Source organism: Athalia rosae, chromosome 6 (assembly GCF_917208135.1).
Source record: "Athalia rosae chromosome 6, iyAthRosa1.1, whole genome shotgun sequence".
NCBI classification, from domain to species: domain Eukaryota; kingdom Metazoa; phylum Arthropoda; class Insecta; order Hymenoptera; family Athaliidae; genus Athalia; species Athalia rosae.
This window is the reverse complement of record NC_064031.1, coordinates 2,812,343-2,837,670: the sequence shown is the minus strand read 5'-3', so window position 1 is coordinate 2,837,670 and position 25,328 is coordinate 2,812,343. Positions and strand designations below refer to the sequence as shown.

Here is a 25,328-nt window from a genome sequence, read left to right as displayed (position 1 = left end):
ACTCCTCAAAATGTGGAGAGTTCGTAGTCTTTGCTGTTCTTCCCTTCCAAAAATGTTCAATTATTTCTTCACGCCACAGACGTAATCTTTAGCGCTTGATTCGGGATTTCTGCCGAGACTGATTTTCATTGTCACCTGATAATCTCATGATCATTCATAAACGTCATCTCAAATCCGTTCCATCTTTAGTCAAACGTTTCAATATTTCCAATACGTACCGGATTAACATATTCATCTTTCTTCTCCAATTGCATTCAGAGCGTATTTCTCAATGTTTCAATCTCTATGGACCCTGGACGTTCCGAAGATTCTGAAATCGATCATAATAAAAAAACAAATACACTCATCCTCCTGTGAATTTTTTTTTGTCTTTTATTAAATTGAAAACTAAATGCCTAGTAAAATAAAACAAAGCTCGTATACAAATGAAACATAATCGAAAGTCATACAATGATACTCATGCTAATAATAAATACAATAATCATAATTATAATAAATTTATGTAACTCAAAAAGTAATAGTCATTCCGAATTCGTGGCCCGATTAAAAATTAATCATTGTGATAGTCATTCAGTTCCATTCATGAGTGTGAGTTTTCGTTTTCGTACGTTCTTGTTTTTTCAACTTATTTTTTGTTTCTCCAAATGTATAAAACCAAATTCAATATCGGAATGTATAGTATAATTGCGGATGTGTTAGGGCGAAGGAATTAAGAATATAATTTGAGTTTATCATCATTAGTTAGTTTGGATCTTCTGATTAAATCTTTTCTCTTCCTGCTACTAATTTAATCAAGCTACGGGCTTGCTTTGCGGGCTATTCTTGATCGATCTACTGCGTTAGCCTGTATATTTGGGATTATTATATCAATTCAACAACTTATCACGGATTCAAGCTCTAGTCATGAAATTATCGGTGTATTATTGCTTCAGGATACACGTGTTGAAAATTAATTGTAATATATCGGTTGAAAAATTCATAGTAATATTAATAACATTATATTTATATATGAGTAACAATGTGTTTATATATTTTCTTAACTGGTAACGAATAATCATTGCAATAACTTGTGTAACAAAAACATTCATAGGGGCTGACGTTGGTAAATCGCTAAAAATTACAAAAATTCTGATCTCGATGCCCGGTTTTTTTTTTGTTCATCCAATATCATATCACAGTTCCTGAAGGCATCTGCGTTTTTTGAGAGTGAAATCATTCTCCCTTGCCGTATTACTTTCGTTTTCGTTGTTCGGTTTCGTTTTTTTTTCAATATTTTCAAACCTCTTATTTAGAAATCAGGGGCATGTAAAATTTATGCTTTTGCGTATCCCTGGTGTGTTTGAACGGCGCTTGTTTAGCTTCAAGTAAGGAAGCTGGACAAGGTCCTTGAATTCTCGGAGCGAATTCTTTTTTGTAAGATGTCGAAGTTGTGGTTGTACTGTCACCGAGGGCTATGTGAGACACGTTCGATCTCCTTTGAACTCTTTCTGTTCTTTGAGTGGAAAAATTACCGTAACTTTTCGCTTCGCTGTGCGAATAAAATTTACCGCCGACCGTCAAATTGTCACGATGAACGACACGCTGTGGTCTTTCGTACGTCGACGAAGCCCAAGGATTTCCACCGTCTTTGTTACTTCGGTGGAGAGAAGTTAGACTTCGACGATCGCTGCTTTGACTCGAATTACTTATGTATTGTCCCGAGTCAGCCAAATTCGATATACTTTTTCTCTGCGCTGCTGCGGTCGACGATATCGTGTGCAATGCTTCCGTCGACGACGTTACACCCCTGCGATGCAACACGGAATTACTTACATCAGCCGACGATGACGATATGACATTTTTTCTGTGATGACCCGTTTTCGTCGACGAGTCGGCCAGGGTTGATTGCCCGCTAATTATCTGTCGGAATTCGTTGCTTTGGGATTGATTTGTGTTGAACCTTGCTTGACTCGATACCGTGTGCTGGGAATGAATCGCGTTCGTTTGATGACTGTGATGATGCTGACGGGACGTGTGAGATTGTGATCTGTTATCGATGTGATCCAGATTTACGTAATCGCGACGCGAAACTTGATGTTGCTCGTTTTGCTGCTGCTGTTGCTGTTGACGACGTTCGATTTGTTGTTGCCGATGAATCTCCTGAGCTTCCCTACCGATCTTGTTCTCAGCCAGATGACGAGTGTTCGATGTCACGTCTCTCGTTATCTGATTATGAGCGTGCCGATTGACGTCCGTTATCGATCTGTCGTCGATCACGTGACGGACGTGAGACACGTTCTCTGATCTGACGTGTTGTTCGTTATGGACACGACGATTTTGTTCGTTCACTTGACGCTGGTCGTCGATCGACGTCGTCGTTGATCTTCGAGAGACATTGTTATCCTGCGGCGGTTCGCCGCTCGGACCTTCGATCACTCGAGTTCCATGACGCTCGGAAACGTTGGTATGATGGACATGCTGCTGCTGGCTCGTTTGACCGACCACTTTTTGACCGGTGTGTTTGGTTGTCGTTTCTCTGATCACGGTAACGACGGAACCATCGGCGAGAGTCTTCGTTTCGGTTGTGGCCGCTCGTTTCACATCAGTTTGCACGTCTTCCAATTTAGCGGCAACTTCACGCCCGGTTTTTCTAGTATAGGTGTTGTAATTGCGTTGATTCGTTGTGGAAACCGTGCTCGTGTCTTCTCCGAGAGAAATCGACGACTCCATATGCCTTCGACGATTCACCGGCCTGTCTTGCGGCACCACTTCCTTTTTCGTCGGTGTAAATGTATCTCGCGACGTCGTCTTGGACTCCATCGTTCCAGTATTAATCTTGAGATTATCTTCGTGACGTTTTATCTCAACGCGTTCACCGCGGATAATTTTGTAAGTCGATTTTTGAGAAGTCGTGTCCTGGAAATCGCCGGTCATCTTCAGATTGTCCTCTCTCCTGACTATTTCCGTTCTGTCGATCTTCTTCGGGGAATAATCGTCCTTCGGACGACCTACGAAGTCCCCTTCAGGCTTCAAATTGTCCCCGTGACGAATCGGAGTCCTTCGTTCACCGGGTCCAACATTTTTGGGTGTTCTTTGCTCGAAGTCACCTTCGGGCTTCAGATTATCGGGATGTTTTATCGGCGATCGCCTCTCACCTGGACCTACAGGGCTTTTTGCCGGTCTGTCGAAGTCTCCTTCGGGTCTCAAATTGTCAGGATGTCTCTGGATCGACGCTCGTTCACCTACCACGTGTGTGGTGTAATCGTTCCGCCTTCTGATATCAACGAATTCTCCTTCGACCCTCAAATTGTCCTCGTGCCTTCTGATGTCCACCCTTTCGACCTTGGTGATTTTTTTGTAGTCGTCCCTCGACCGACGCACGTCCATCTCACCTTCCATACGGAGGTGATCTTCGTGGCGACGGATTTCGACCCGGTCACCCTTCACCACTTTGTAATCATCCCTCGAAGTTTGAGTCATTTGCATATCGCCTTCGGACCTGAGATTATCTTGTGGTCTCTTAATGACCGCACGGTCTCCTTTTTTCGGGGTAGAATGGTCCTTCGGTTCGATATAGAAATCGCCTTCAGGATGAAGGTTGTCCTCGTGACGAATCGGAGTTCGTCTTTCTCCAGGTCCAACTTTACCAGGAGTTCGTTTCTCGAAGTCACCTTCCGGTTTAAGATTATCCGGGTGACGGATCGGCGTGCGCCGTTCACCTGGACCAACCTTCGACGGATGTGGTCTTTCGAAATCTCCTTCAGGCCGAAGATTGTCACGCGGTTTTTTCACGTCAGCCCGATCGCCTCTCTTGGGAGCTTCTTCCTTCGGTCTTCCGTGGAAATCACCTTCCGGATGAAGATTATCGGGGTGTCTGATGGGCGTACGTCTTTCGCCGGGACCGACCGGTGACTTTTCAGGCCTGTCAAAATCGCCCTCCGGTTTAAGATTGTCCTTTGGTTTCTTCACAACAGCCCTGTCTCCCTTAGTCGGAGCGGCTTCTTTTGGTCTGCGAATGAAATCTCCTTCCGGTTTCAAATTGTCGGGATGTTTTATGGGCGATCTTCTCTCAGCCGGACCAACGGGTGATTTCTCTGGACGTTCGAAGTCACCCTCGGGACGCAAATTGTCTTCGTGTCTGATTATCTCCGTGCGTTCGCCACGCGTTACATTGTAATCGTTACGTCTGCGAATGTCTGTGAATTCTCCTTCGATTCTCAGGTTATCTTCGCGCCTGATCACATCGACGCGTTCAGTTTTTGAAACTCTGTAATCGTCCCTTCGGTGGACATCCATTTCGCCTTCCATCCGGAGATTATCTTTATGGATAATGATTTCCGATCGTTCTCCTCTGGTGGTGACATAATCGTCCCTTGGTTTTCCGTTGAATTCACCTTCCGGCTTGAGATTATCCTTGGGCTTCTTCTGAACTGGACGTTCGCCGCGCTTCGGTGTAAAATCGTCTTTCGGACGACCTGTGAATTCACCTTCGGGATGGAGATTGTCCTCGTGACGAATCGGTGTTCTTCTTTCGGCAGGTCCAACGGGCTTTTTGTCGGGTCTTTCAAAGTCACCTTCCGGTCGTAGATTGTCTTCCGGTTTCTTGACTTCCGCTCGCTCACCGCGTTTCGGTGCCTCATCCCTGGGACGTCCGGTGAAGTCTCCTTCCGGTTTCAAATTATCCGCGTGTTTTATCGGTGTTCTTCTCTCCGCGGGGCCGTAAGAAGTTTTTTCAGGACGATCAAATTCTCCTTCAGGGTGCAGGTTATCCTTTGGCTTTTTGATGTCAGCTCTGTCACCGATTTTCGGAGCTTCTTCACGTGGACGACCCGTGAAATCACCTTCTGGTTTAAGATTGTCGCTATGTTTGATGGGGGTTCGACGTTCTGCAGGACCTAACGGCTTCTTATCTGGTCTTTCGAAGTTTCCTTCGGGTTTGAGATTGTCCTTTGGCTTCTTGACTTCAACTCTCTCGCCTTTTTTCGGAGAATAATCGTCCCTGGGTCGTCCTTCGAACTCACCTTCGGGTTTGAGATTGTCAGGATGTTTGACGATCTCAACGCGTTCGCCCTTCACTATTTTATAGTCGTCGCGGGTCCTGGTGTCGATGAATTCTCCTTCCATACGCAAATTGTCCTCATATTTTCTAACTTCGACGCGTTCTCGATGAATGAAATCGGTGTAGTCATCGCGAGAACGATAAGTTTGGATATCACCTTCCATTCGAAGATTGTCCGTATGTTTGATAACATCGGCGCGTTCACCTTTTACAATAGTATAGTCGTCTTTTACTCTACCAATGAAATCACCTTCGGGCTTCAGATTGTCGTCATGTTTTATCGGCGTCCGTCTTTCAGCTGGTCCGACAGGCGCTTTTTCAGGTCTTTCAAAGTCTCCTTCGGGCTTGAGATTATCCTTCGGTTTTTTGACTTCAGGACGTTCGGCAGGGCGGTATTTATCTTGTTCTGGTCTTTCAAAATCGCCTTCAGGTTTGAGATTATCTTCATGTCTGATTGGCGTCCGCTTTTCGGCGGGTCCATATGGAGTCTTTTCTGGTCTTTCGAATTCACCTTCCGGACGTAAATTATCCTTCGGTTTTTTGACTTCAGGCCTTTCGGCAGGACGATACCTGTCGTGTTCTGGTCTTTCAAATTCACCCTCCGGTCTCAAGTTATCTTCGTGCTTGATCGGTGTTCTTTTCTCAGCAGGACCATAATGCGTCCTTTCAGGTCTTTCGAATTCTCCCTCTGGTCGCAGGTTATCCTTGGGCTTCTTAGCTTCAGGTCTTTCGGCAGGACGATACTTGTCGTGTTCCGGTCTTTCGAATTCCCCTTCCGGTCGTAGGTTATCATCATGCCTGATTGGCGTCCGTCTCTCAGCAGGACCATAAGGCGTCTTTTCAGGTCTTTCGAATTCTCCCTCTGGTCGCAGGTTATCCTTGGGCTTCTTAGCTTCAGGTCTTTCGGCAGGACGATACTTGTCGTGTTCCGGTCTTTCGAATTCCCCTTCCGGTCGTAGGTTATCATCATGCCTGATTGGCGTCCGTTTCTCAGCAGGACCATAAGGCGTCTTTTCAGGTCTTTCGAATTCTCCCTCTGGTCGCAGGTTATCCTTGGGCCTCTTAACTTCGGGTCTTTCGGCAGGACGATACTTGTCGTGTTCCGGTCTTTCAAACTCACCCTCTGGTCGCAGATTATCTGCGTGCTTGATCGGTGTTCTCTTTTCAGCAGGACCATAAGGCGTCTTTTCAGGTCTTTCGAATTCTCCCTCTGGACGTAGATTATCCTTGGGCTTCTTAACTTCGGGTCTTTCGGCAGGACGATACTTGTCGTGTTCCGGTCTTTCAAACTCACCCTCTGGTCGCAGATTATCTGCGTGCTTGATCGGTGTTCTCTTTTCAGCAGGACCATAAGGCGTCTTTTCAGGTCTTTCGAATTCTCCCTCTGGACGTAGATTATCCTTGGGCTTCTTAACTTCGGGTCTTTCGGCAGGACGATACTTGTCATGTTCCGGTCTTTCAAACTCACCCTCTGGGCGCAGATTATCGTCATGCTTAATCGGCGTCCGTCTCTCAGCAGGACCATAAGGCGTCTTTTCCGGTCTTTCGAATTCACCTTCTGGACGTAGATTATCCTTGGGCTTCTTAACTTCGGGTCTTTCGGCAGGACGATACTTGTCATGTTCTGGTCTTTCGAATTCCCCTTCTGGTCTCAAATTATCTTCGTGCTTAATCGGTGTTCTCTTTTCAGCAGGACCATAAGGCGTCTTTTCAGGTCTTTCGAATTCTCCTTCTGGACGTAGATTATCCTTGGGCCTCTTAACTTCGGGTCTTTCGGCAGGGCGATACTTGTCGTGTTCCGGTCTTTCGAATTCCCCTTCCGGTCGTAGGTTATCATCATGCCTGATTGGCGTCCGTCTCTCAGCAGGGCCATAAGGCGTCTTTTCAGGTCTTTCGAACTCTCCCTCTGGACGTAGATTATCCTTGGGCTTTTTAGCCTCCGGTCTTTCGGCAGGACGGTACTTGTCGTGTTCAGGTCTCTCGAATTCACCTTCAGGTTTCAAATTATCAGCATGCTTGATCGGTGTTCGCTTTTCTCCAGGTCCATAGGGCGTCTTTTCAGGTCTTTCGAACTCTCCCTCTGGGCGTAGATTATCCTTGGGCTTCTTAACTTCGGGTCTTTCGGCAGGACGATACTTGTCGTGCTCCGGTCTTTCAAACTCACCCTCTGGTCGCAGATTATCTGCGTGCTTGATCGGTGTTCTTTTCTCAGCAGGACCATAAGGAGTTCTCTCTGGTCTTTCGAATTCTCCCTCTGGACGTAGATTATCCTTAGGCTTTTTAGCCTCTGGTCTCTCAGCAGGACGATACTTGTCGTGTTCCGGTCTTTCGAATTCCCCTTCGGGTCTCAAGTTATCATCATGCTTAATCGGCGTCCGTCTCTCAGCAGGGCCGTACGGTGTCTTTTCTGGTCGTTCGAATTCGCCTTCTGGACGTAGATTATCCTTGGGCTTCTTAACTTCGGGTCTTTCGGCAGGACGATACTTGTCGTGCTCCGGTCTTTCAAACTCACCCTCTGGTCGCAAATTATCTTCGTGCTTGATCGGTGTTCTTTTTTCAGCAGGACCATAAGGCGTCTTTTCAGGTCTTTCGAATTCTCCCTCTGGTCGCAGATTATCCTTGGGCTTCTTAGCTTCAGGTCTTTCGGCGGGGCGGTATTTTTCATGCTCAGGTCTTTCGAATTCCCCTTCCGGTCTCAAGTTATCATCATGCTTAATCGGCGTCCGTCTCTCAGCAGGACCGTACGGTGTCTTTTCTGGTCGTTCGAATTTGCCTTCTGGACGTAGATTATCCTTGGGCTTCTTAACTTCGGGTCTTTCGGCAGGACGATACTTGTCATGTTCTGGTCTCTCGAATTCACCCTCTGGTCGCAAATTATCTTCGTGCTTGATCGGTGTTCTCTTTTCAGCAGGACCATAAGGCGTCTTTTCTGGTCGTTCGAATTCGCCTTCTGGACGTAGATTATCCTTGGGTCTTTTAACTTCCGGACGTTCAGCAGGACGGTATTTATCCTGTTCTGGTCTTTCAAATTCTCCTTCCGGTCTCAAATTGTCTTCATGTTTGATAGGTGTTCGTTTCTCACCGGGTCCATAGGGTGTTTTCTCTGGTCTTTCAAACTCTCCCTCTGGACGTAGATTATCCTTGGGCTTTTTAGCCTCCGGTCTTTCGGCAGGACGGTACTTGTCGTGTTCAGGTCTCTCGAATTCACCTTCAGGTTTCAAATTATCAGCATGCTTGATCGGTGTTCGCTTTTCTCCAGGTCCATAGGGCGTTTTTTCGGGTCTTTCAAACTCTCCTTCCGGTTTCAGATTATCCTTTGGTTTTTTGGCCTCTGGTCTTTCAGCAGGACGGAACTTTTCGTGTTCAGGTCTCTCGAATTCACCTTCAGGTTTCAAATTATCAGCATGCTTGATAGGTGTTCGTTTTTCGCCAGGTCCATAAGGTGTTTTTTCTGGTCTTTCAAACTCTCCTTCCGGTCGAAGATTATCTTTCGGTTTTTTGACCTCTGGCCTTTCAGCAGGGCGGAATTTCTCCTGTTCTGGTCTTTCAAATTCACCTTCTGGTTTTAGATTATCCGCGTGTTTAATGGGTGTTCTCTTTTCTCCAGGTCCATAGGGCGTCTTTTCCGGTCTTTCAAATTCACCTTCAGGTTTTAAATTATCCGGATGTCTTATAACTTCGACGCGTTCGCCTTTGACAACTTTATAATCATCCCGGGTTCTAACATCTGTGAATTCTCCTTCCATACGAAGATTATCCTGATGCTTCGTAACTTCAACCCTTTCCCTTACAATAAAATCAGTATATTCATCGCGAGATCTGTACGTGGAAATATCACCTTCCATTCGAAGATTATCGGTATGTTTGATAACGTCAACGCGGTCAGATTTTACGTACGTATAATCGTCCTTAGGTCTTCCTTCGAAAGGACCTTCAGGCTTCAAGTTATCCTCAGGTCTTTTCACGTCAGCTCGTTCTCCGGTTGTGGGTTTAAAATCATCTCTCGGTTTCCCAGTGAAGTCGCCTTCAGGTTTTAAATTATCAGCATGCTTGATCGGCGTTCTTCTCTCTCCAGGACCATACGGTGTCTTCTCCGGTCTCTCGAACTCTCCCTCTGGTTTGAGATTATCTTTCGGTTTTTTGACCTCTGGTCTTTCAGCAGGTCGGAACTTCTCGTGTTCTGGTCGTTCGAAATCACCTTCAGGCTTGAGGTTGTCAGCATGCTTGATCGGTGTTCGTTTTTCCCCAGGTCCATAAGGCGTTTTTTCGGGTCTTTCAAATTCTCCTTCCGGTTTCAGATTATCCTTCGGTTTTTTGGCCTCTGGTCTATCAGCAGGACGGAACTTTTCCTGTTCAGGTCTCTCGAATTCACCTTCAGGTTTCAAATTGTCGTCATGCTTAATCGGTTTTCTTCGCTCAGCCGGTTCAAAAGGTTTTCTTTCCCTATCCAGGAAATCTCCTGACGGAAAGAGATTGTCAGGATGTCTCACGATCTCAGCTCTATCTCCAGGTCCAAACGGTTCCTCTTCAGGTCTTTCAAATTCACCTTCCGGTTTCAAGTTATCCGGATGTTTTATCGGCTGTCTTCGTTCACCCGGAGTATACTTATCCTTGGGACGACCTTCAAACGGTCCTTCGGGCTTAAGGTTATCTTGAGGCCGCTTCACATCCGGTCTTTCCGCGTGTTTAGGTCCAAAATCATTCTTTGGACGTCCGTCAAATTCACCTTCAGGTCTTAAATTATCGTCATGTTTTATCGGTGTCCTTCTTTCCGCAGGTTCAAACGGCTTGCGTTCCCTGTCTGGAAAATCGCCTTTCGGGAATAAATTATCCGGATGTCTGACAATCGGTGCTCTGTCACCAGGTCCGTAGGGTTCGGGTTGAGGTCTTTCGAATTCTCCTTCAGGTTTCAAATTATCCTCAGGTTTGATCGGCGTTCTACGCTCTCCCGGTGTATATTTATCCTTAGGTCTGTCCTCGAACGTACCTTCCGGCCTGAGATTGTCCTTCGGTTTTTTGACTTCTGGACGTTCACCTTTTTTCGGAGTAAAATCGTCCTTCGGGCGTCCTTCGAAGGGTCCTTCGGGTTTGAGATTATCTTTCGGCCTATGCGGTTCAGGTCTTTCGGTGATTCTTGGCACGTAATCATCTTTCGATTTCGGAGTTCCTTCGAAAGGTCCTTCAGGTCTCAGATTATCGTCGCGTCTTATGATCGTCGTCGATACGTAATCGGTCTGATCGAAATTACGATATTCTTCGCTCGTCGTAGTGAAATTTTCGATCACATCGGTCCTTCCGTAGTAACGATCCACTTCGTCTATCGTGGTTTGATGTCGGGTTGTCGGTTCTTCGTATTCGACGATATCGTACGTCGGAAAATCTTCCTTCACATGAGAAGTACCCTGATAACGAAAACGAACAAAAATTCATTGTACCTACCGCAAACGGTCATCGTAATTTCGGCAAACTTTTATCCTTTCTTACCGTAAATTCACCGTCTCCAATGACCAAATTATCAGTTCGCCTGATGATTTCAGCCCTTTGAATGGTTCTGTGATCGATATATTCGTTACGAGTGGTAGTTTCGTCTATAAATTCCCCTTCAACTTTCGTGTAAGTATTTCTACGTACAGGACTTGTTCGTTCGCCGGGCAAGCCGGTGAAAGCAAGTTCCTTGGTAGTCGTACCTGAAAGTAGAAATCCCAAAATTGAATGGAACGAAAAAAGAAGAAACTATCAAAAAAGCGAGGCGATCGTTTATCGAAACTGACTGTCAAAATCACCGCTAGGATATAAATTATCCTGTGGACGTTTGGCGGGCGTCCTTTCCCCAATTTTCGGGGCGTCTTCTTTAGGTTTCCCGTAAAAGTCACCTTCGGGATAAAGATTATCCTGCGGTTTTTTCACCGGTGCACGTTCTCCCCTGGTGACAACGTAATCCGTTCGTCTTTCGCCGATAAATTCACCTTCCATGTGAAGATGATCCTCATGATGAATCACGACTTGTCTATCGACGTGTTTTTCGTCGTACTCGTGACGGTACGAGGTAACGCTGTCGATCGGTTCGTGCGGCGATTCGAAATTATCCTGGCCAAAATTGTGAGGACATCGGTGCCGCCTGAAACGAAGGAATACTAACTGAAGGAAATCTATGTTTACCGGATAATTTTCATTTTTTTTTGTTCACTTCTTCCTCAAATAAGGACTTTGATTGAGTGGGTGTTGAAGGATGGGAGTCGATTGTTCGTTCTATAAATAAATGATAAATAAGTCATGAAATGAGTCAGGTGTGCGCAGAGGCGGCTGCGATCGACGTAGGCGTTTTTAGTTATTGCTAATCTATCCTCGGGACAATAATTTACGCCCGATTAATAGTTACCGACGTCCCACGTCTCGTTCTCGTGTGTAAAAATTAACCGTATAATTGTTCACGACGACCGGAAGGCCCACTTTTTTCTTTCCCACTGCCTTGGAATATCTCATTCGATGATCTCGTTACGATATAATTACGAGCGGAGTGAAAATATACGAATTAAAAATTTCGTTTCGCGTGGCTGATAAATTATGTCCGCATTATCGAACCTGCGTAATTACCTGATTAGAATAAAAATATCTTATTCCAACTCGTCTTAGAATTGAATCGTTACGAATAATTACGAAGATTTCTGCGTATGAGATCGCCATAATGGTAAACCGGGTGTAAAACCTGTCCTTGTTGAATGCGGTTACGCAATTTCTCCGCTTCGAGCCGGTGCGGCGAAGAGCCTGAGCCGCCACTCCTGTACAGGACCGTAAATGGTTAAGATTGATCTTTGCGTTTCGGAAAGCCAATCGGAACGATCATTCAAACTCGAAGAGCGGCTGGCGCTACGCTGAGAGTAATTTAACCAAGAAAAAAAATAATTCAAAGAAAACAGCGAAACATGAAATTGGGCAAAATCTTATCGGTATTCACTTTCGAACCCGATGTTAAAATTATCGCGAAATCGTTCGATTGTGCAATTCTTGATTAATTATTTAAAAAATAAGAAAAAAAAAGTTAGGGTAATCGGAAACGTTCGTTGAATTCGATATTGAATTACTTTCGAACCCGACGTTCAAATTATCGCAAGATCTTCGATTTGTGCGAATTGCAATTGATTATAAAAAGAAAACGTTCGTTGAATTTCCCTTATTATTCCTTCTGCGGCGATCGGTATCCCCAATTCGAAAATAAAACGGACATTCGTATAGGTTCAACGAATAAGGAAGACACCTTAAAAGCTGAGAATCATCGGTTGTACGATCAACTACTCGGCCTTAAAAGGAGACCTGATGAAGACTCTCGAGAAATCTCGTGCCCCCGCAGTTCAGAAATCAGTAGAATCTGACTCGAGATTCGCAGAGATTGAAAATTACCGGTACCTTTTCGAACCGTCAGTTTCGCACTCGTGATGAATCGGCGATAAAAAAAAATGCGAATTTCAGCCTCGATTCATCGAGGAGATTGATAAACCATTGTTATATTCCCGTTTCCGATCTGTCGCGTTCGAGGACCACATGAATAACGATTCGTTCGCTACAACCGGTTGAAGGAGAAAGCGATATCTTGACTTTTATAAATATATATATAGTACCGCAACTGCACAAATATACGAGTCACGTCTCAAAAGTGAAACATTTTCGGCTCTCCATTGCTGCTTCGATTTTTCCCTTTCGCCGATCTTTGCAGAACCGTGATGCCGATCGCCGTTAAAAAGAATAAAAAAAAAAAAAAAAATTAGCGAATAAAAAACAGAAAGATTTAGAATAAGGAGAAAAAAATCGCTCTTCATTTACGCGTGGTCCCACGTATCGTTGATAAATTCCATAACATGTAACGACAGCTTCTTCTTTCGGTGAAATCATCGATACCTGCATGAAGGTGTGTATAATAACGTGACTTATGAATTACTTTACTCGCCGTACCTATTTCCTTCTTTTTATTCCGCCCACGATTCGTGCGTCCAAAATATTCGCCTCTAATAAATCCGACGACCGACTACGTACGCGCTGTGTTATTATACGTATTACTGTAGAATTGAAAGGTCGTTTCGTAATCGCGAATTACGTTCGGACCGCCACTACTTTTACGTCATGAACTTCATTGTTCGCGTTCTCCAACCGTGAATGGATCGTACGAAGCCACAATTTCGTCTTTCATTTACCATCGAAATAAATGTTTGATTCCCGTAAAAATTGGCGCAGAAGTTAGGAAAAAAAAAAACAAATAAAAATAGAGTATAAAAACAAATTCATAAAATCAGAGTCAGTATCGGATTCGAATACGTGTATCGGTAATAATTTGTTTAAACGTATACATGGTTTTTTTTGTCTGTCAGAAATGTTATTAGACGTACGTGACTTCTACAGAGAGAGAGAGAGAAATATTCAACGCGACAGGTATACCGTACTCTTAGTTCGTCGCGATTGTATCCGTATATTATTTTATGACTAAAGCAACAGGCGTCCCGATGGCGTCATTAATGTCAACCGCGGCGTCGCGTCGTTTGCGGCTGCAGCGATATTTCGTTGGATGTACTTTCCACCGCGACTATACCGCACGCGTACACCTACATTCCTTTTCTTTTCTTTTTTCGTTATTTTTTATTTTTTTTTTTCGTTCAAACCGAAACGGAGATAATCGTAGTAATACTCTCGGAGAGACAAAAAAAAAAAACGTACGATTGCAACGATCGTGTGATAAAACGTAGCGCCGATTTTCGGATAATTAACACCGTTACGCAACCGATAATTATCGTCACGTCCGAGCCTTTCGCTGGAGTCTATACGGAGTACGTGACAACGTAACGAGATTCTAAGCTCTCCGGAGGCTGTCGGAAGCCGAATTGACTTCGCTAATCTAACGCCAATTGACTTTTGATTTTATTTCGCGACAATCAACGATCACACCGCAACGAAAGTTTGTCTCTTCTTCGCATATTCTGTCCGATTCTTTCTGAATTTTTATAAAATCGTCTTCGGAATAACTCCGGTACCGAATATCTCTTTCATATCGTACATCAATTGTATCAATTGAACGACATAGAAGTGGCGATTGCGTAACGAAAAAATAGAAAGAAAAAGAATGAGAAAAAAACACGAATCGTTTCTGTATAGCTGCACGAGTGGTCGATAACGCGGAAATTTTTGTCGCGTTAGAAATGTTTTTTTTTCTCTTTTTTTCATGACATTCTTTTATCTGCTAGAAACGACGAGTGATTGAAAATCCGATAAAGATAAACTAGATTTCGAAAACAGCGATCAAAAGCAGCTCACCCGCAGGTGCATAGCTCGCAGATGCATTGTTCCTTCAGAGGTATCTTAGCCAGGACATCTTCGGGCTTGGGTATTTTATTCTGACGAGGTTCTTCGCCGTCCAAAGAATCCGGCGTCTGATCACCACGTCGAGGTTTTTCGTCCGGACGACTCGGTTTGCCAGCAGCGGGCACGGGCTTGCGATCCGGTGATTTTTCGTCGCGTGTTTTTTCCTGAGACGGTCTGAAAAACGCAATTACGGAATAGAGAAGGGAAATCCTCGCGCCCCGTCGTTCCCCGAATTCGGATAGCTCACTTTTTCGGTTTCGCATCTTCTCCAGGTTTTTTTGGCGATTCATCCCGTTTTTGAGGGCGGCTAGGTTTTCCAGCGGCGGGAAGTGGCTTCGGTTTTTTCGCGTCTTCTTCTCTGAGCCCCGGAATACTTTTTGGATACCCCGGGCGATCCGGTGTCAATTTTCCGGGCTTATCTTCGTCCGGCTTATCGGGTCCAGATGTTATCGTAATTTCTTCGAACACTTTATCGTCTACGATGTCCCTAGCCACCATGCTAGTCACCTGTTCACGGTCGATAAACTCCCTCGTTTCAGACACGATGGTAACATCTCTCTGCAAATTAGATATTGCGAAAGTGCAATAATTAGCATTATTCGCATTACGATACGATAATTAAAAATAACTACTTAAAATTACCGTGCACGTACGTGTAACAACTCCGATTAAAAAATACGCTACTCGTTATCTTCGTTACAAAAAAAAAAAAAAACAAATCAAAAAACCAAATAAACGCAACGATTCGGTGATGATTTTTCGAAAGAATTTCATTTCATTTCTGATATCACATGCAATTAAAAATAAGTCCCATATCAAATTTCTCTCGGTGAACAACCCGCGCGTGACGCTAAACAAGGTCATGTAATACAGATAAAACCAGACAAGTTTAATTGCCTTTGATCTAATTAAAGCCGGCTTTTGAGATCGCTCTATAAAGTACAGTACCTAAAAAGAAAGAGGCTAACAAAAAATCTGAATCAGCATTTTTCAACTGCAGCGATTATGCGCGATCGCAAATATTCTGTTTGAAACAGAAGCTGGTACGGGGAACAAAAAAATTCAACAATAAGCAGAAGTTAATGGTAGCAATAATGAACAATAATATCACGACCTTGGCAGTCGCTAGTCTAGCTGACTGGCTATGCCTAGTATGCAGATTATTTACAATCTAATAATAACGTTGACGTAACTGAATAAAATAATCTGGTATATGCAATAGAAAATTTTTCACTCTTATTATTTGTTCACGTGGTGTAGAAAAACGATGAAAAAGCGAGAAAGAAGTAGAATTGGTAACGTGTACGAAGTAAAGTTTCAAAAATTTCTTGGAAGTTGATTCAGCTTTTTATTAAAACAAAGATTGTTTTGTTCTGAATAAAAATCTCGTATTTAAAACAGCTAAGACTTGAGCCTAACAATCGTTGTTTTTTTTTACTTTTCTCTTTTTTTTTTTTTTTATAAACCACGCGTACCAGTCACTACTTCGGCACGAATTCCGAGCACCTATAGAAACTTTATATATACACAAGTGCTAATTTAGCGGAATTCACATGCCAGAAATCTAAACATAGGTACAAAGAATACCATAGTTAAGATCTTAAGAGAATCTCGAGTGCACTATAAGGTTATTCAGAGCACCGTTCGCATACCGGAGGCTTGAAAAATCAGGTCTCAGAATAAGAACGACCGTATATTGAAGGAAAAAATGTCAAGCCACCGATTTACTTCGACCCGATTGAATTTCGATCCAGAAACGAACCGGCAAACTGCACACGTGTACGGGTCGGACGAGGATCGTTTTATCAAAAATTCTCGACACTTGTTTAAAAAATTTTTTTGCTCATGCAACGTGCGGTACGTACTGCGATGAATTTGACGGGGGTCACATACCCGGTTCATATGGGGTCAAGAGAAACTGGGACGCAGTTGATTGTTTGACAATGAAAAACAACGAGGAGAACCGTTAACGTATAATACGTACGCGTATTACTAGACGCGATTTTGTTGTCTAAGGTTTTGTTTGTTCGTTATAAAGACTGGACGTATCATCATCGATGATCCGTAACCCCGATAATCACGCTCTGAATTCGTATCGCACCGATACATAGATCGCTTCATATCGTCTGATTAAAATTGAACTTACAATTAATGCAGTTCGATAACTGCTAGAGCAATTAAATAATACTGCACGACGGGACTTTATCAAGAATTTTAACGATCGATCGATCGGACCGGGGAAATCCATTTCCACCCGCTTCTCAATTTCAATGACTTCAGAAACTTGTCAACTACGTTGAAGGGATATAAAAGACGCAAAAGAAAAAATACCCATAAATTTTTTTTTGTTCCTTCATTTCCGATGTGACCGATTTTTTTCATTTCAACGACAATAACTCCAGTTGATGACCATCATTTGTTTGATGGAAGTTAGGTGGTCAGCTTCACCGACAACTAGCATTATCAATTTAGGTAAGGCCAACTAGCATTTACGTGCAGGCTGACGGATACGGTGACGGAATCAATTTAACCTGCATTCAATGGGCCCACTCGACTGCATGACATCATCATCGTCATCATCATCGTCGTCGTCGTCGTCACAATAATCGCTATTTTTCGCTACCGAAAGCTCGCGACTATTTCGCCACACCTGACGCGAAACGTTCGGACGAGGGCTGGAAAATTTTCTCCAACGTGTTTACACGCGCACGAATTTTCATATGGTACGCTCTGCTCTATAGTTTGGATATTTTTTACGCGTTCGAAGACCTTCACTTGAGATTTTAAAAGTCTCTCAGTTCTGCGGTACGAGTCGGTCCGTATGAATCAAGGCTATTTTTAGTCGCGTACGGTAGAGAGACTTGTGCGTTTCCCGAACATACTCACGTGAAACCAATACTTGTTCATAACGAGGTACGTCGAACCGACACGTTTATAATTAACGAGGTGAAAGTTGAGAAGGTAGAACGTTGCTAGTTCGCAATCAGAGGTGTATCAAGTTCGAAGCGATCCGACGCTTCGACATTTCGGAAAAATTTTATTTTCGCTCAATTTTGCCTTAACATTTTTAGGGTCACTCACCGAATCCTCGTGACGTTTGTCGATCGTGTAATCCGTGATGATATTGTACTCTTCGACTACGTCACGAACGTCCTTGATACTCGTGAAACTTGACGAGTGCTCGATTACGTACGAAGATTGTTGAATATCGGTTGACAGGTCGCGAATGTCTACTACGGACGTGGTATCGCTTGTATTTTCAGATGGTTTTTCATCCGATGGACGCAACTTCGGCACCAGTTCCTTGGGGGAACTCGAAGGTTTTTTCTTCTCGTCGGTTGGCTTCTTCTTACCGGGTTCTTCGGGTTTTTTCGTTTCTTTTGGCTTCTCATAGGTGAAGGCACCGTTCCACGTTGACGATCCGGGCTTTGTTGGCCTCAGAGATTTATCTTCGGGACTTTCTGGTCGTTTTTCGTCGGGTTTTCGTCTTCCATCGGGGTGACCCGGTTTTTTGGAAGTGTCTTCCGGCTTTTGGGGACGTTTTTTATCGTCCAAAGGCTTATTCCTGTCCTCGGGACTCTCTCGTAACAATGTTTCGGTTATTTTCGAAGAATCGGTTGTTTTTGTGTCGCTTGAAGACACGTAAGAACTCTTGGTTATTTCGGATACGTTTTTCACATCTTCGGTGATGTCTGTGACGTCCGTCGAAGTCGTAGATGATTTTCTCACCACCGTGTCAGTCGGTCTACGACCCTTGGGGCTGTCGTCCGAAGGTTTCTTCTTGTCGTCGGTTGGTTGTTTCTTCTGACCTGGTTTCGGGGTCGGTTCTTGTGGCTTTTCGTAAACGAAAGCACCGTTCCATGTGGATGAACCAGGTTTCGTAGGACGCGCCGATTTATCTTCGGGACTTTTCGGTCTTTCGGGTCTACTTTCGTCAGGTTTTTTCCCATCTGGACGACGGTCAGATTCGTCAGGGTGACGCTTGGGCGTTTTCTCGAGGTCGTCCGGTTTCCGAGGCTTTTTAGAATCGTCCTTTGGTTTTCTTTCGTCAAAATCTTCGTGAACTATGATTTCGGAAATGACAGACGTTCCAAATTTCTTTTTGTCACTGACAGAACTCTGCTCGACAACGTAAGTGCTCGTCGTTACATCAGATTTATCTTCGGGCCTACGATCTCTAGGGCTTTCGTCTGTTGGTTTTTTCTTTCCGTCAGTCGGACGTTTCTTGTCGTCAGTTGGTTGTTTCTTTTGACCTGGTTTCGGAGTCGGTTCTTGTGGTTTTTCGTAAACGAAAGCACCGTTCCATGTAGAAGAACCAGGTTTCGTAGGACGCGCCGATTTATCTTCAGGGCTTTTCGGTCTTTCGGGTCTACTTTCACTCGGTGTCTTTCCATCTGGACGACGGTCAGGTTCGTCAGGGTGACGCTTGGGCGTTTTCTCGAGGTCGTCCGGCTTCTTGGGCTTCTTAGAATCGTCCTTTGGTTTCCTTTCGTCAAAATCTTCGTGAACTATGATCTCGGAAATGACAGACGTTCCAAATTTCTTCTTGTCACTGACAGAACTCTGCTCGACAACGTAAGTGCTCGTCGTTACATCAGGTTTGTCTTCGGGCTTGCGATCTCTGGTACTTTTGTCTGTTGGTTTTTTCTTCTCGTCAGTTGGTTGTTTTTTCTGTCCTGGTTTCGTAGTCGGTTCTTGTGGTTTTTCGTAAACGAAAGCTCCGTTCCATGTAGAAGAACCAGGTTTCGTTGGCCGAGTCGATTTGTCTGTAGGACTTTCCGGTCTTTCGGGTCTACTTTCACTCGGTGTCTTCCCATCCGGGCGAGTCCCAGGTTTGTCAGGATGACTGTCGTGAGTTTTATCAAGACCGTGCGGTGTCTTGGGCTTTTTAGAACCGTCTTTTGGCTGTCGATCGTCAGATCCTTCGTAAATTATTGTTTCGGAAACAACGGTTGAGCCGAATTTTTTAGAATCACTCACAGAAATTTGCTCGACCACGTAGGTGCTGGTCGTCACGTCTTCGGAAATATCCCGAACGTTCTTTGAAGTCGTTGATGATTTTTGGACTACCGTATCAGTGGGCTTTCGACCCTTAGGGCTTTCGTCAGTTGGCTTCTTTTTGTTGTCGGTTGGTTCTTTCTTCTGTCCAGGTTTCGGGGTGAGTTCCTGTGGTTTTTCATAAGTGAAAGATCCGTCCCAAGTCGAGGAGCCAGGCTTGGTAGGCCGAGCATTCTTGTCTTCCGGATGGGGAGTTCCTTTCTCGCTTGGACTTCCCGGCCCTTTGACAATTTTATCTCTGGGTAGGGTCCCTTTTTTATCAGGACTGCCGGGGCGGCGGTTGTCGGTCACCGAATGAATACTTTGTCTTTCCACAGGCTTTCCATCGCGTATTACCACCGTCTCCGTGGAGGTCGTAGTAAAATCCACGTCCTTCGAATCCCGATAACTTTCCTGGGTACTCGATTCCTCGACCAGAAAAGAACTGCTGGTCACGACATCGGACGTACTCGAGAGATCTTGTGCGGTGCTGTCAGTGACGTATTTTGAACTTCTGCGTTCCACGTCGCTTGGTTTACTGTCGGAAGGTCTTCCGGTCGAAGGTCTTCTACCTTCGTCGCTCGGCTGAGCTTTTCCAGTCGTAGGTTTCTTTCGTTCGTCGACCCCGGGCCCTTTCCACGAATCGGTTGGCTTCCTCTGAGTCGGTGTCTTTTCGACAACGAACGAACCGTCCCATGTCGAAGAGCCAGGCTTGGTGGGACGCGCGCTTTTGTCATCGGGATGCCCCGATTTTTTGTCCGGACTCTCGGGTCTCCCGACAATTTTATCCTTCGGTGTGGTTCCTCTTTTTTCGGGGCTTCCGGGACGACGCTGATCGCTCACATGATAAGTCGTGTGCGATTCGACAGGCCTTCCGTCACGCATGATCACAGTTTCCGTCGATGATGTGGAGAAGTTCAGATTCTTCGAGTCGCTGAAACTTTCCTCGGTGTTCGATTGCTCCACCACGAAGGAGCTGGTGACGACTTCGGACGTACTCTGCACATCCTCCGTAGTGTTACTGATGTCTGAAGTCCTATCGGACACGTGCTTCGAATTTCTCAGCACCACATCGCCGGGCTTAACGTCGGACGGTTTTCTACCGGAAGGTCTGTCGTCGCGCGGTTTTCTCCGGTCGTCGCCTCCGGGCCCCTTCCACGAATCGGAAGGTTTCTTACCCTCCGGTTTCTTCTCGATTACGAAGGATCCATCCCAAGTTGAAGATCCAGGTTTTGTTGGGCGTGCGCTTTTGTCGTCGGGGTGGCCCGTTTTCTTATCCGGGCTTCCGGGTCTGTCGACAATTCTATCCCTCGAGGAAGGTCCTCTTTTGTCGGGACTTCCGGGTCGACGATGATCCGTTACGGAATGAACCGTCTGCCTTTCGACGGGCTTTCCATCCCGGATGATCACGGTTTCCGTCGACGAAGTGGAAAAGTCGACATTCTTCGAATCCGTATAACTTTCCTGAACGTTCGACTGTTCGACGACAAATGAACTGCTGACCACTTCGGACGTACTGGATACGTCCGTCGAAGTGTTACCGATATTCAAGGTGCTGTCACTCACGTGTCTCGTACCCTTGCGGGCGACCTGATCAGTTTTGTTGTCGGAAAGTCTTTTATCCTCGTTGCCGGGTCGTTGTCTTCCGTCAGTCGGTTTTTTACCGTCGTCAATTATCGGTTTCTTCTGTTCTGCTGATTTTTCGTACAAAAACGAACCGTCCCACGTCGACGAACCCGGTTTGGTCGGTCTCGGTGCTTTTTCCGGGCTACCAGGACGTCCTTGAGGAGTACCAGGACGCGTGTCATGGGGATATCTTCCTTGCGCGGTACCGGGACGACTGCCCGTCTGCCCATCGTGAACGGTAGTTTCCGAAGTGACGGATGAAATGCTGACGAGATCCTTCGAATCTGAGAAACTTTGCTGACTCGAAGAGTGTTCCACTACGTAGGAAGTGGTCACGGTATCTGCTTCGTTGATGGTATGATCATCCGTAACGTCGCGAATGTCGACGACGTTTCCCCGTCTGTTAGTTTTCCGAATATCGGAATTCTGAGGACCGTAGCCGGCGGGGTGTCGACGGTCGGACTTTGGCGTTTGTGGTTTTTCGTAAATGAAATGACCGTCCCAAGTCGATTGTCCCGGCTTATGACTGAGAGGTATTCCATCTCTCGGATGTCCTTGTACCTTTTGAGGACTACCAGGACGACCTTGCGGTCCTCTTCCGGAGGGTTCTTCTTCGGCAATAGTTTCGGACACCGATGTCACTTTTTCGATATTCTTCAGATCGCTGCTCGACGAATGTTCGACGATGTACGACGAAGAAACGGTTTCGGATATGTTACTGACGTTCACCTCTTCCGATATATCTTGTACCTCGACGGAGTCATTCCTGGGCTTAGTTCTTCTGACTACGGTAGCGTCGGTCGTTTCTTTCGTTTTATTATCGGCAGGATTTTCCCTCACGAATTGACCGTTCCAATTCGATTGGCCGGGTCTGTTGACTCGCGTAACTTCGGTTCGCGGGGTTCTACCGTCATCCACGTAAACGTACGATTCTTTGCTAACGTCGACGCGTTCGCGGGACAAAAATTCCGACGAATCCGTCGAACCTTTCGCCGTGTGAATATTGCTGGTAGTTTCTCGGTTGTAAGAACCATCCAGACTGGATTCTTTAGTGTCGACGCGCCTGGTGGACTCGACGATGTTATCCTGACCGGGATGTTGAAAAACGGACGCATCGGAGGTGTTCCCTTTTCGAGTAGGTGTTGGTGTTTCGTAAACGAATTTACCGTCCCACGACGAATCTCCCGGCTTCGAATGGCGAGTCGTCGAATCTCTGTGCAGATCGCTTTCGTGAGTAGTCGTATACGTGTGACGATCTATCGATCCTCCGTCTCTGTTAACGAACACCGTGTCCGATGGAATACGTCGTGTTTCGGTGCTGATCAGTCTTCCCGACGAATCGTAAGTGTTGACCGTTTCCAGGGTGTAACTTTCCGCGATATAACCACCGTCCTGGACGACCGTGGTGGAAGACTGTGAGCTCTCGTCGACCAAGTTCGATCCGTGAATTTCCGTGGTACTGGAAGACCTTCGCTCTTCGCTCGTCGATCCGTGCGATATTTCCGTCACGGAACCACCGGATCTAATGACACCTTTGCTCGTATCGGTTGATTTTCCCTTAGTTCTCCTCGGCGACGTGGTCTCTTGTCCCGAATGACGAAACACGCTGGAATCCGACGTACTGTTCCTCGATTTTTGTTTCGTCGGTTTTTCGTAAACGAATTTTCCATCCCAGGTAGAAGCGCCTGGTTTGGTATTACGAGCGATTACGTCACTCTCCAAGTGTTCGGTGGTGGTAACACTTTTACCTGTGCTGTCCGTAACGGTCGTACGAATCGTTACGTTGCTCGACGGATGATCATGACCTTCTACAGTTTTAGATCCGACAGTTTTCACGGTCTTCTTGCCGGTTTTAGATTTTTGTATTTCGACTGCCGGGTCGGACGGTATCACCGTTGTTTCACTTTCGACGCTTTCCGTCTTCGACGATGTGACTTTCCCGTTGTCATTCACCTTCTGACCAGATCTTCTGATCTCGGTTTTATTTTTAACCGTCTCACCGTCCATCGTGAGACCTTCTTCGACCACCTGACTCGATCTCACGTTTTTAACTGACTTGGAAGACGTCTGTACCGCGGGACCGGATTGACTAGCGATTTGATCGGATGTTACGGTCGACGACGAGTGTTGAAGATGATCCTCGTGAGTGGTAGAAGATTCGACGAACGTGCTGGACGACGATGACGATTTCTGTATACTTTCGAAGTGCGAAGATGAACTTTGGTCGTTTGATCCGCCCTCGATCGATCTGATCGTCTTGTTCTGTCCCCCGTCTTTGACATGTCTGACGGAATTTTTGCCCGAATTTAAATTCGCCGCACGTTTATCCTCGTTACCGATTTTCTTGCTCTGTTTTATCTGCTGTTTTTGCTCAGCGGCGATGAAATCCGTCGAACTCTGTGCCCCTTTAGAAGTTGACGAGGAATGTTTCACGGTTTTTGGCGCGTGTTCGATTACTTGAATAACATTTCCCTTCCCATCCATGATGACCTCGCGGCTCGAACTTCTGACCTCGACGACGTTGGTGCGAGATTCACTCTTTGCTATAGTTGTGGCTTCCTGAACAACGCTCGATGTCGATACGATTTCTGTCGATCCGATCTTAGTCGCATTTTTTGAACTGATTTCCCGAGACGCGTCGGCCATCGTGGATGTGGACGATGTGCTCGCCACTTCTGTCGAATTTTTAGCGGATCCTTTATCGCCCTTCGTTTTACCAGCCGGTTGCTTTTTATGAATCGTCATATTTACCACTGCTTTATTTATCGCTTACAAATTTTTTTTCCAAATTATCAATCACGCCGATCGGTTCACCAAAAACCAACCGTGATTCTTTATAAATATATTTATTCTCGCTTTTCGAATTCTCACAATTTTATTAATCGTTAAAAAAAAATGTAGAAATTTTTCATTTACTTTCGAATACGACGTACACTTTCGATCGCACTGTATTCACGAATACAAATTTTTTTTCTTTAAATAAAAAACAAAAAAACACGTTTCGGACGAATAGAACAAAATTACAATAATCCCTAATACTATAAATAATTATAGGTCGTTTCACGGAGCCTGTGCCAGCGCGCGTTCACTTTTAAATATTTATTCTTTTGCTTTCTAATTCTCGTTCACTTTGTTTCTCACTTAGGTTTAATAATATCGCGTCGGAAGGTGAAAAAAATACGTCGTGTCAGGTCCGTATCGCTGGTCCGTGTGTTCGTTAGAGCAACGCGTTGGATCTACCGGACCGGTCTCTTCCGAACTAGCTATAGTTTGACTAGCTGGTGAACGCGGAGCCTCCGACGATGATCCCCACCTCGCTTTCCAAACGCCTCGCAACAGTAAAAGACCGTAGGAGGTATGAGCCCGTTGTCTGACAAGCAGATAGCAAACACCGACGAAGGCTTACGTGTTGTTCATCGTTTCTCGTGATGTTAGCGCATTCGTGTAGTTAGCCTGGTTTTATCGTTTAAGACGGTAGGCGTTTCGCACGCATTGCCTCCGACGGTACGAACACACGTACGGAGAGAAGAAAAAAAAAAAGCGGGCAGGGAGGAGAGCGTTAAGGACACCTTCGCGAAACCGGTCTTTTACGATAAATATAGAGGGCCCAACATGGTGGCGAACAAACTGAGTGATGACGTAGCTCGCGAGACGATTTTTAACGAAAAATCGGTGACGAATTTAAAAATTAACAATCGTCAACTTTCATCGATCGAGTTTTTTTTCATTTGATTTTTTTCCATCTCTTCGTTGACAGCTGTTGATCGAGAAATTAGGCTACTATTTTTGGTTTAGATCGTCGTCGTTTTTCTCGATAAAATCTGCAGGTAGAACGAAGTCGACGTCTTGGGATTACGGGACCGGAAGCTTTTCGGGCTTTTCGAAGCTTCCAGGGTGCCGAACCTGTTAATTGGCGGTTCGCCTTGACCTACGAGAGAAGCGAAACTCGGAAAAGACGTTTTTCGTTCGATGAACAGTTTCACGCAGTCAGACTCTTGAACTTGTCGAATCGTTTTGTTTCGTAATTATCATTATCAAGTTTTAGAATTATTACCCGCGCTGCAACCGCAGCTGAGAATTAACAGTAAATCTTATTGTCAGAGCAAACTAACGAGCGGAGAAGAGTTACGTCATCCTGTTTCCGCTCTCTCCCTCTCTACTTCTCTTTTTCAATCCTCACGGCGATTCTCACCTAAAAATCACAACTCTCACGACGTACGATGAACATGAGCGGTCTTTATTAGCGAAATTCTTACTTTTTTCTTACTCAAAATTCGACTTC

General features: G+C 45.2%; 1 protein-coding gene across 1 annotated transcript; it reads right to left on the bottom strand.

The window, feature by feature from the left end:
- Nucleotides 1-348: 348 nt before the first annotated feature.
- On the bottom strand, nucleotides 349-23,943 carry LOC105688709. Its single transcript, XM_025746631.2, has 6 exons — nucleotides 17,465-23,943; nucleotides 14,631-14,941; nucleotides 14,336-14,557; nucleotides 10,810-11,156; nucleotides 10,523-10,725; nucleotides 349-10,440 (listed from the first exon to the last, which is right to left on the bottom strand). The coding sequence occupies exons 1-6, from the start codon at nucleotides 23,789-23,791 to the stop codon at nucleotides 1,285-1,287; spliced, it is 16,566 nt and encodes a 5,521-aa protein (XP_025602416.2). The 5' UTR covers nucleotides 23,792-23,943; the 3' UTR covers nucleotides 349-1,284.
- Nucleotides 23,944-25,328: the final 1,385 nt, after the last annotated feature.

What these genes read in the sequence shown, in the direction of transcription:
- LOC105688709 (XM_025746631.2), bottom strand. Translation starts at nt 23,791, where the DNA reads ATGACGATTCATAAAAAGCAACCGGCTGGTAAAACGAAGGGCGATAAA. An exon ending in TGCGAGCTATGCACCTGCGG is followed by an intron (nt 11,157 to 14,335) that starts GTGAGCTGCTTT and finishes CCTTCGTTTCAG; the next exon opens with GCGGCACCGATGTCCTCACA. An exon ending in TCCTAGCGGTGATTTTGACA is followed by an intron (nt 10,726 to 10,809) that starts GTCAGTTTCGAT and finishes TTCTACTTTCAG; the next exon opens with GTACGACTACCAAGGAACTT.